We start from the raw sequence: 12486 nt of genomic DNA, 5'->3' as shown, positions 1-12486 counted from the left end.
AGAACGCCTAAATTTTATACGATTTTCATCGAAATGAATCTGATTCCCGTAAGTCCTTTGAAAATTGGAATTTCATTCGTTCCATGCAAGGCCTTACCCTGGTTTCTACCTAATTAAGCATCTGATTATTACTAGTAGTATTAGCCTAACCAAGTCTTATTGAGACTATTACACGCTTGCATGCATGTCACAGGCTCACATCTCCGGCTTCAGATTCATGCAGTGATAAGCAAATTGAACTTTTTAAATTAATTATTGCTTGCTGAAAGATCAAAGATGCGTGTACGTTGGGTATCTGACGAGGTAGGCAGGCAGGCAGGCAGGCAGGCAGGCAAGGGGTGGCTGGCTAATTTGCTTGATGCTTAGCTACGCGTGCAGATATTTCTCATCCTTAATTTAATTACTTGGCAAAGGCACCTCATAAAAAGGTTAATTTGCGTGTAAACCGCTCTTAATTAGCAGGAAATTCACAAAGCTTTTGCGTATATACTTGACTTAGCTTTAGCTAAGATCATGACTGTTTGCTTTTGGGTGACGTACACACCAACACCGTCACCCACCCCTTCACTCTACTTTAATATCTTATCTCCCTCTCACTAACATATAGTCCACTCCAATTATACATTTTTTTTCTTACATACACGAGCACTTTGCACATACATGTGTATACATCATTAATTATATATGGTTTGTATATATTGCAGATATAATTAATTAATTACAAGAGGTTTATGAAAAATCAAGATTCATTAAGCTGGAAAAAAGGGATGGTATATATGTTATTTATACATGAAAGATAATGACCAAAAATACTTACAGGGTAATTAAAGTGCAGTAACAAGCGAGCAAACAAGAGAATTTGCTACTACAGAGGAGATGAATTAACAGCTGTAATAAAAGGAAAAAAAGTATTAATTACATTTAGATCCAGACATTTCTGTCAAGGCCCTCCACTTTAACTAACCTTCTCATCCCAGTCCACCCCTCTCGGCTCAGTACACTACCAAGCTGTGTTGTTATTCACCGATGTATTTTTGCAGCCAACCCCCTCTCCTTGACTGAAATTACGTACGTAACGTGGGCTGTGTATCTACTCAACTACATGGACAGGATTGAGCTAGCGGCGGCGGCGGCGGCGGCCATGGCCGGCGGCGAGGTGGGAAGAAGCGAGCGAGCGAGCGAGAGAGAGAGAGAGAGAGAGCTAGCCGCAGAGGGCGCCGACCTCCCTGAGGCGGGGGACGAGGCGGCCGCTGAGGTGGAGGCCCATGAGGCCGTCGAGGCCGCCGACTGGGGCGCCGCCGACGAAGAGCGCCGGGACGGCGGCGGCGGCGGCCGCGGACGCCGCGGCCTCCTCGGCGGCCTCGTCGAGCTCGATGACGGTGGCGTGCGCCCCCACGGCGGCCAGGAGGCGGCGCATGACGTGGCACATGCAGCACCCCCTCCTCGCGAAGATCACCACGGGGCTCTCCCGCACCAGCCTCCCGATCCTCTCCGCCGGCTGCTCCCCTCCCGGCGGGTCGAACAGCGTCAGCCCCAGCATCCCTCCGCCGCCTCCCCCCCTCGTCGACGACGGCGCGTCCCCGGCCACCGCGCAGCTCACGCCGCCTCCTCCTTGCATGTTCTCGTCGTCCGCTGCAGCCAGAGAGAGAGAGAGTAAACGGCGGCGAGGTGTTCGACGGCGAGGGGGGAGGAGGAGGAGGGGTGGGGGAGGAGAAGGATATAAAGGAGGAGGAGGGAGAAGAGGAGGGCGCACATGGGGGGGTGGGGGAGGTGACGTCATGGGAGAGGGGTGGGGCCCAGTGGTGGCGTCACGTGGATCGACAGGCGCACCGGCCGGCAGCTAGCTTCGATGGATGGATGGATGGCTTTGATGGGGAAGACGACGATAGAGTAGAGCGAGAGGGAGGAGGCCAGGTGAAGCCATTTTGATCGCCAAAACCAACCAAAATAGCAATCAAAACGGGACTTAATTATAGCCGACAAATCATTACTAACCACTGTTCAAAACTTATTGAGTGTTCCATCATGCTTTCGGATACAACCAAAATCCTAAAATAAAGATTCATGGTGCTAAAAATTTAATTTAAAACAGATTCCATATTCAGATTCTTAGTAGTAGAAAATTACTTTCTAATAAGATAAATTATGTTTGTTTTTTTATGGGATGGAATAAGTAGTATACTTTCTCCATCCCAAAATATAAGGCTCAACCACACCTAACATAAAGAACCAGAAAAAAATTAATCACCTTAAATGGATCATATCCATACATGTAAGCAATATGATTGGGAGATGTAACGGTAGAGGATTCAATATAAACCAAATTTAAAAGCCCAATAGGTGATAATTAATATATGTATGCCTGTATGCACGTCTTATATTATGAGAAATAAAAAATATATTGTGTCTTACTACTATTTAAAATGGAGATAGTAGTAATTGTAAATTTATCCCAAAAGTAACAAAAAAAATAAAACGACGTCAACCATTTCAATAGCTACGTGTGGTCGAGTGGTGGAGTGCAACCGCGGGTAGTTGTAATCCTGTTCCCGGCGGCGAGCGGGCACACACACGTGTCATCACCGCGTGGGGGCCCACTGGATCGTCCAGCCCATCACCCGTGGTCTACTGGTCTCCCTGCTGCTTCTGCTTCACAGTGAGGTCACCCTCTCTCTTTCCGGCTGGCTGCAACGTGGGACCCACCGTCGGGGACGCACACGTGGCGGCGGCGGCGTCCGTTGACGTCGCTGTTCCGGGGCGCTGGGGTGGCCGTCCATCTCGGCCGCGCACACACGTCACACGCCCACCATGCAAACACCGCCGGGAAACCGACGGCCAGGATCGGATCTTGATCTTCTATGGCGGCCGAGCGATGGATCGAGATGGACAGTGGAATTTTTTTATTTTTTTAGACTTTTTATTTTTTTAATTTTATTAATAGACCATTTAAAAAAGTATTTTTGAAAAATAAACCTTCTAACCATGGCCACGCCAACCGTGCGTGACATAATAAAGTTATTTGACCATACCAGACGGGCTGACGTGGCCAAAGATACAGATTTGTAAATATTTTTCGAATGGACTATCAATAAACTAAAAATAAAAAAAGTCTAAACATAAAAAATTTCTCGATCATGTGGTGGTGGTCGTCGTCGTTTTGTCAGGGTGCGTATGAAGCAACGCAGGCGGTTGAAGTATCTGCCATGCACCACGCGGTTTGTAAAATCATTGTCATGATTAATATTTGTGATGAACAATTGGCTTTACAAATGATTTAATCAACGAATTGGTTTGAGAGCATGTGTGAATGTTGGTGTGAGTGCGTGACTAATGTGGGTCAGGTTGTGATATCTGTGCCCAGAAATTGTTGTTTTGTCTGATTGTGTGCAGGTGACTTGAGGTTAGCCTTGGTCAATGGTGAGGACCGGGACTATGCTCAGGGAGGAGCAGAGGTCTAGTGCGGTCAGGATACTATGTGAGAAGGTGACTAGAGTCTGGATTCTTGGAGGTCAACTTCGGTCAACGGTGGGGATTGGAACTAAACTCAGAAAGGAGTTGGGGTCCAGACGGTTAAGGATATCGTGTGACGAAGTTAGATACGAGATGGCACACGGTGGATAGACATCGTGTGAGAGAGATCTTCGCAACGGACTTCATGAGGTGTGCGTGTAAGCGTCAGTGTTTGCGAGGAGGAATGAGAAAAGATGGAGATGTACATGTACGGTGGAGTGCATGGTTGCTACAGTACTCGATGTACTGTAGCGTGTAGTTTGCCTGTGCGTGATGTGCATGTGTGCTGTGTGCATGCTGATGCATGTATGATAGTTGTACGTGTCCTGGTCGATGGCAGGCTTGATCCATGCAGAGGCAAGCCGACTCGGCTCAGGCGGCAAGCAGCAGCAGCGAGGGCAGGAGTCTGACTTGGGTGCGGCTGTGGATCCGGAGAAAAAGGAAATTGAGGTATTGAGTTCTACTGTGAATAGGAATAGGAGTTCTACACCTACTTTGAGTAGGGGGTTTTTTATGTATAAATAGAGAGGGAGCGTGAGGCTTCCCGGTATCGCTTTGAGAGCAATTGAGTTGATAGTTTAGTTAGGGTTTCGAGTTTAGTCGAGATTTTTGTAAGGAGTGCTGTTGTTGCACTTTGTAAACATAGAGAGAAGCAATAAAGTTGTCATCTATTTTGAGAGTTCTTCGATTTGTGTTTCTTCGGGTTCAAGCGGCAGGGCGGCGATCTAACCCGCGGCGTGCGAGCAGTCCGACCGGCGGCGATAGGACTACGTCGAGATTTCCATCAATTTAAGGGTAACTTTTATTTTCCGCTAAAAGTTTTTGGGTTTTTGGTTTTCCCTACCATTCACCCCCCTCTGGTAGGCTTGGTTGCTTGTGTTCGATCCTACACGCTTCACTCCATGCTTGCCTAATTATTGACTTCATTACCATCCTTCTAATTTACTTTCTCCAACTACTCCATGTTGTAGGCCGTGTTTAGATGCCAAAAAAAATTGACAAAAATATCACATCGAATCTTTGTACATATGCATGAAGTATTAAATGTGGACGAAAAAAATAATTACACAGTTTGCGTGTAAATTGCGAGAAAAATCTTTTAAACCTAATAGCGCTATGATTTGACAATGTGGTGCTACAATAAATATTTGCTAATGACGGATTAATTAGGCTCAAAAGATTCGTCTCGCAGTTTACAGGCGGAATCTGTAATTTGTTTTGTTATTAGTCTATGTTTAATACTTCAATTGTGTGTCCGTATACTTTCAAATTTTTACACCCTTTAAACTACACACCCATAATAAAAAAAATCAACAATTTCAAATTTATCATCGTATAACTCTTTGACATGTAGCTTTATTATATCTATGTATGCAAATTGAGAATATATACATGCATGCATGCAAACATTTAGGGGTAGTTAACTGCTCGTTTGTTGTGTGGAGTATATGAGGAGTTGAAGTCTACGGCCTTATTTAGATTCCGCCCCAAAATTTTTCACCCTGTCAAATCAAAATCGAATGTTTAAACACATGCATAAAGTATTAAATATATGCTAAGAAAATAAGTAATTACACAGATTGCGGCTAATTTGCGAGACGAATCTTTTAAGCCTAGTTGCTCTATGATTTGACAATGTGGTGCTACAGTAAACATTTACTAATGATGGATTAATTAGGCTTAATAAATTCGTCTCGCGGTTTACTAACGGATTCTGTAATTACTTTTTTTTACTAGTACCCAAACACCCCATGGGACACCCTATATGATACTCGAGATGTGACACATCAAAACTTTACACCTCAGGATCTAAACACCCCCTACATGCTTCTTGGTTCTTCCGTATCACATGTTCACTTTGATGCTATTTTTAACCATACCATTTTTTAAGTAAAGTTGCCAAAAAAATGTCCACGTTTAGTTTGTTGCCAAATTTGGTCAATACATAAGAAATCCTACCAAAATTTTGGTAATATTACCATCTTGCCAAATTTTTTGCATTACTAAAACTTGGTAAGGTTTATTTTAGTTATAATCTGAACATGCCCTTAATCTTGGTGAAAAAAGGTATATGATGACAGAGTACTACGTTTAATTACTTGGTCCGAGGAGGAAAAAAAAGAACATAAGTAAAATGATGTAAGCCATTAGCACATTATTAATTGAGTATTAATTATTTTAAACTTAAAAAATAATATAATTTTTAAAGCAATATTTTTTTTTAAAATAACACACCATTTAGCATTTTGGGATATTAATGTTAAGCCAAAACTGTGATAAACTGTGATAAGTGATTCAAAAAATGTTAAGCCATAAGTTATAGTACATCTATCATTATCCTACTAAATTACAATGAAAACACGACTTATATATAGAGAAAAGGAAATGATACTAGGAGTATAGTGAATCGTTTTTTTTATTGTTTTAGGTAAAGAAAACAAACAGGAAAATAGTTTAGTAGGTCAAGTGCTTTGGAAAAAATAGTTTGAGGGATTAAAATGTTTTTCTTTCAAAAAACACGACTACACGCAACAAAAAACCTAGAAAATGACTCTCTTTTTACATGCACACTCATACATTTAAATAATGATAAACAGATATATTTAAGTATATATGTATAGACCTTAGTCTACATAGATATTTTACCAACCATTCTTACAGAAAATAACCTTTTGAAATAAATAAAATTTGCTTATGATTAGCTTATTCTCCACGGAATTAATTAGCAAACCTCGCAAAGAAGAAACTTTAAGTGTGTACTACATGCTATGGTAGGTAGGAGTATATATTTGTAGGGTAACATGTAACATATGGGCCCAAACTTTAAGTGCATGTACGACACACTATTTAAATTTCAGGTATTTTACAAAAGAAGAATTAGGTACATCGTACGGAAAAACAAGATAAATGCCGGAGTACAGATGTGCACACCATGACAGCCAAGCAGGGCAAAAGATCTGGAAACAATAGAAGCAGTAGTAACTCTTATGTTGATTAAAAATCGATGGGCACTTGAGCCATCTGACATGGAAATATCTGATTCTGACGGCCAAGGCAAATGACGCTAGCTGCAGCTAAAAACATGGCCAAAGGGGCTTTTCGCCACGTCAGCCTCCTAGGGACACCGGGCCCACGCGGCCACGAGTGCGTGCCCACTTGAGAAAGCACCTGACGTGGCGTGACAGCTCGGCAAGGCCACCACCTCAACAAGGTTAAGGGATGTAAACGGTTAAAAACGGCTCGAATCAGTAGGATCGAAACGTGAAAATTCCCGACCGATCGAGCTTCATTTTTATATAAGTGGCACCATTTCCATTTCTAATGATATACAAAATTTGATTTCTCTAATTTATTTCAACATAGTAGGTTGTTGGTACTGAATATTTAAATTTATAATATGGTCAATTACCGACCAAACAAGAATTATTTTGGCTCAGTTGAGAATTGACCATATTTATCAATGTATCTATTCACTATTGACAACAATATGGTGTTAAAACAAAATAGAGAAATTAAATTTTATATATTGCTAAAACTGAAAATAGCCAGAAACGGTACGGCTAATTCCAGTAACAACGCTATGCGATTTGTTGTCTTAATTTTGCTGTACAAATGGACTCTAGCAAAACTATAGGCATACACCAAATTTTGGAGGGCACTATCCCATCCAACTCTTCTTGTACGTTAGAGTTGACATGTCTCTCCCCCATACTATCCTCCAATGCCTAGTCATCCGCAAGCTCTCTCGCCAACATCCGAAGATCAAGAGTGAGTCGTGTGGTTCAGGGTGTCGGATCCGGCAGCACATGTGGTGGGGGTGGGGTGGAGGGAAGGTGGATCCTACAGTGAGGCATTAGGAAGATAAGGATCTATTGGTAGAGGGGTTCGGGGAATCAAAAATAACGGTGCATGAAAGATCTCGTGTTGGTCGGTTGTAGCTAATGCCCTTCGAGAGTGGCGATCTGATCAACTCGAGAATGACAGAGGTAATTGAGAGGGTGAAACGGGGAAGGGGAGCAGTCCGTTCCACCCATCTTGTCATCAAGACGAGGTCGGGGCTGTAAACGAGATGGGCACGTTGTGGAGAAAGGGAGAAAAGGGGAAAAGAAAAGGTATTAACTTCTAAGGATTTATTTTCAATTGAAGTGGTTGTATTTTAAGAAAATGGAGAGTTTGAATAGCTTCCCAATGTTTAACACGAAGAATTGGGAAGCTATTCAAACATTAAGAATTTGAATAGCTTATCAATTCTTCGTGTTAAACCTTAGAAGTTAACCTTAGAATAAACCTTAGAAGTTAATACCCTTTCTTCGCGTAAAAAAAGATGATTATATCCATTAGAAATATAGTAGTTATAATGAAATTATAAATATAGGAATAGTTAGAAATATATTAGAAGAGTGAAACATGAATAGTTTGTTAGAGTGGGAAGTATTGAGGGAGAAATATTTTCAGATATCATCCGTATGGAGATATGGATATTATGGAGGGTCATAAACTCATAATTGGCTAGTTTGCTGCAGATGGTTGAAGGCCTGTTCAGAATGAATGAAATTAAAAATATTTAAATATAGAGCCCTGACTACAGGCTACAGCTTACAGCTAGTTTCCTTAATTAGGAGAAAAAAACAAATTAAGCATCCCTAGAACGTACACATAAGAATTCGCAGCAATCAGTTTATATTCTCATATGAATCAGAAAAAGAAAATCTAGCACTCCAAGTTTCTTCTAAGCACGTGGAGAGTTTAGTATTTAAATGACATTATAAAAAAATTTTCCTCCATCCCATAATATAGCAACCTAGTCCCGATTAGATGGGATAATTCATGGTACAATGAATTCGAGCATGTTTTCTGTTTAGATTCGTTGTGCTATAAAAACATGTCCAGATTCGTTGTATTATGAATATCATATCCGATTTTAGGTTGCTATGACATGGGATGATGGAGTAGTTTATTTTCACGTCATTCCAAATGCTGTTAGCCAAGCAAGGGAACGATTGATGTGATGGATGCGGCTAGCGATAATAAAGCAGAAAAAAAAAGAAGTGAGTCTCACGCACGAACGCACGCACGCATGCATAAACCAACGCTCGCTTTCGTTAGCGATGATGTATGCAATTAAGCGAATATCCTATTGATCCCTGATTAGGCTCCATAATTAAGAAGCAAGCAACTTGTCACGTTCTGATTACTGGTTTGTTAATGAATCATGACTTCACGACGTCAGGTGCCACAGTTCACGGCCTCTATTAACTGATCTTGAATTTAATAAACAACTCAATTTTTCTTTGATATAAATCGATCGAGCATCTTTTTCTCCTTAATTTGACACAGATATATTATTATATTCCCTCCAAAATGTAAGGCGTATATTTTATTTCATGAGGACAAGAACTTAACCAACAATTACTCTATGACTACCTCTACTCTCAAATATAAGAGATTTTGCCTATATAATTTACATGGTCAAAACCCATTATATTTATTGAGGTAATAGATTGTTTTTTGAAAATTAAGGTTATTATATTCATATTCAAAAGTAATTATTTTGTAGTTATAATTTTGTTCCCTATAATTCTTGTATTATTAATGCAATTATTAGTTAAATCTTTCATAACAAAATAAAAATATGCCTTATATTTTTATACATAGGGAGTATATGAAGAAGCATTAGTAGTAAAGAGGTAAAATCGAAAGACATTATTACTCTAGCTATTTACAAGAGTTTAAATTTTGGAACTTACAAATATTACAAACATGTGGCACACTTGCAATAGGTACTGAATGGGATCAAGGAAATTAAAAAATGTAAGACCATGTATTTCTCTATCTTTTTAAGCATGTGTGAAGTGATTACGCATACTCATAGGTGCGCTCGTAGCGATTTGTATTCACGTATCTTTCATGTAATTGAAAAGGTATATTGTAACATGTTACTAAATAAATAAAGTTGGAGTGATATGATGCAAAAAAATAATAAAAGTACCTAATTATTTTGGGTGATGAGTGTGGCCACCTCCAACGATAGTGGGGAGGGACAAAAACTGGTTGAAATCTTTAGAGATGACCAATGGGGGATTGGGTGGCTGAGGTAAGTTGGCCCCCAAAACTAATGGCCGTAGTTTTCTTATCCGGGGGCGACATTTTGGTGGAAAGAATGCACTTTTGCACTGCTTACTAGTAGTTGCTCCATGGTGCATGCCACCCTTTCTTTCTTTCTATCTCTCTCTCTTTTTTTTTCTCTTTGTTTCCTCATGCTATTACGTACGTCTCCTCCTCTTGTTTAATCATGCCATCTGGTGCTTTTTGTTGTGTTGTTTTTTTTTCTTGTCTTGATGCAACCAATACCATGTTTAAATATATTGTTATAATTATATTTGTCCATATTCATCCTAAAATACCTTACATTTTCGAACGAAAAGAGTATATAGATATTGAGCAGACTCAAGAATGATTTTAATTATGTATAAAATATATATGTTCTTTTATTCCTCAAAGAGATATCATGGTACCATATATAGCTTATAGTGTTATATTTGTGGTTCGATCTAGTGGCGTAGCTAGCTAGGTGGCACTGTGAGCCATGGACCACCTAAAAATTTGATCAAGATTAAAACTATAGTATATATACTAGTTAATATAATAAAAATAGTATAATGGACAACCATTTTAATTGACATAGTACATATAGATGGACCACCTTTACTTTAAGAGCCTATTTAGATTATAGCCAAAATAAAACTTACCAAGTTTTGGCAATGCCAAAATTTTGGCAACATAGTAATATTGCCAAAATTTTAGCAGGATTTCTTATGTATTGACCAAATTTAGCAATAAACTAAACGTAGACATTTTTTAGCAACTTTGCTAAAAAATGGTATGGTTGAAAATAACATCAAAGTGAACAGACCCTAAATCCTAGCTACGCCGCTGGTTCGATCGGGGTATTATTGGTATTTCATAATATGTACCTCATAAGGTTTCATATGGCATATGCTTTTCTTGTTGTTTGGTGATCGATCAGTGTGCTAGGGCTAGAATTTTGTAGAAAAATTAAAATTTGGTTCAGTGTGCTAACTTGGGTTGTCGTGGTGAATAATATTACTAACATAGGAGACTTGTCCTGAGTGCTCCCTAAGCGATAAATGGTCACTTTGTGTGATGTGGATACATTGTTTGTCACGTCCATTTCCCCCATTCCTCTAGCTATGTCAAAAGCACATATGCATCAGGGGTGCCTGCTAATCGAGTATTATTAGATAACACGGTACCTGTCTATCTAGCAAACTTGTCGATCTCGTCATTAATCTAATCTCACTTTTTTTAAATAGGGATATCCCCGGTTCTATTCACGAAGGAAGGCATATATATTAGTTACCATCAATTACTCCTCATCGTTTATTCCTCAAATACTTAGTTTAAAGATAAAAAGGTAAGTTTATTATATACCTTAAAGAGTGTTGTCATAATATTATAAACTTATTCTAATATAAAATTAACTGTCAGAATTTTAGAAGTTAGACCAAATCTTGTTTTAAATATTTGTATTTATTACCCGAGGAAGTATATCTCTCTGTCTCTTTTTTAATTAGTGTGATGGGAAGACCTTTAATCTAGTATTCTAGTTTAACCTATGCCAAACATATGTAACCTAATTTACACAAAGATTTTGATGGTCACTATTACTTGCTTCTAGTTTATGTTGATATAGATTAATTTAGAAAAAAAATCATGGCCAGAGACCTCAACCTCTATGCTAGCATCAAATTAATATGCCCTATGTTTTTTTGGCTGATTTTTAAAATCAATACTAATTACTGAACATGTCAATCCACATATCGAAGCAGTTTGGATGACTACGTACGATGGTGTGTACACTGCTTAAAGTAATATGTATTTTTATTTGGAAAGCTACATAATTACTGCCTCTGCTTTTAGATAACTTTTATCATTACCTACGCTTTGACAACTAATAACTCTTATTAAAAGATTCGATTACGATGCAAGAAAGTTTTATTCTTATGTTCAATTTGGCTGATGCCGCTTTAAAATATAGATGAGGCGGAGAACAAATATATTCATTCGGTAAGAGCAATCGAATATAACACATATTGTATTTATAATTCAATTGCATAACTGCATCGATCATTGTTTGTGGTGTGTGCATGTTATGAACAGACGAACTAATCTGTTGAGCGTTCACACCTTGTTATACCTAATTTTGATAGAATATGACTACTGTAAAGGGGTAGAGGGTCTTGAGGGTGTGGGGCGACATGGGTCGTAGTTGGGTCGGTCGACTCACCCTACCTAATAGGTAGATCCGCCCAGGTTCAAGATGAAATACACTTTAATAATATGTTATTTTCTTTTCAAGTATTGTAATTTCTTTTGCAAAAAAAGTAAGACGAGTTGTTAAAATTTGAAGATGAATACATATAATTCCACTGTCAGTCATTTAAAAACGGAGTATAGCACACTAATATATTCATCATGCTACAACGATTTAATACTCACACAATATTTAGTGAGTGCATCTCCTCTCCTCTCCTCATCATGGCCATCGATCTATCCATCTATCTATCTATCATCATCTCCATCTCATGCACACCACACAGGGGGGACCTAATGGCGATCGATCGCCTGGGGACGGGGGATAGCGATAAATCCCCCTCCCCCTCCCTCCATCCACCTGGTTTTCTTTTTTTGCACCGTATTACTTTCCTATTTTAGTAAATTTATGCACCTAAATTTTATACATCTCAAGTTTACGCATCTAAAGTTTATATATCCGATTCAAATTTGAATTTGAATTCAAATATTTTTTATATATAGTATTTCTATACATCTAAAGTTTATAGACCTAAAGTTTATATACCCGTTTCAAATTTGAATTTGAATTATATCTTATTCAAATTTGAATTTGAATTCAAATATTTTCTATATATAGTATTTCTATGCACCTAAAGTTTA

General features: G+C 38.9%; 1 protein-coding gene across 1 annotated transcript; it reads right to left on the bottom strand.

Annotated features, from left to right (window-relative positions):
* Positions 1-754: 754 nt before the first annotated feature.
* LOC4338050 (glutaredoxin-C7) lies at positions 755-1696 on the bottom strand. The gene has a single exon (NM_001420254.1). The coding sequence runs from the start codon at positions 1616-1618 to the stop codon at positions 1202-1204; it is 417 nt and encodes a 138-aa protein (NP_001407183.1). The 5' UTR covers positions 1619-1696; the 3' UTR covers positions 755-1201.
* Positions 1697-12486: the final 10790 nt, after the last annotated feature.

The sequence above is a fragment of the Oryza sativa genome, chromosome 5 (assembly GCF_034140825.1).
Source record: "Oryza sativa Japonica Group chromosome 5, ASM3414082v1".
NCBI classification, from domain to species: Eukaryota; Viridiplantae; Streptophyta; class Magnoliopsida; order Poales; family Poaceae; genus Oryza; species Oryza sativa.
Note: the sequence above shows the minus strand (reverse complement) of the source record. Positions and strands in the feature narration are given on the sequence as shown.

Excerpts from the sequence above, each read along its gene's own strand:
- LOC4338050 (NM_001420254.1), bottom strand. The coding sequence starts at position 1,618 with ATGCAAGGAGGAGGCGGCGTGAGCTGCGCGGTGGCCGGGGACGCGCCG.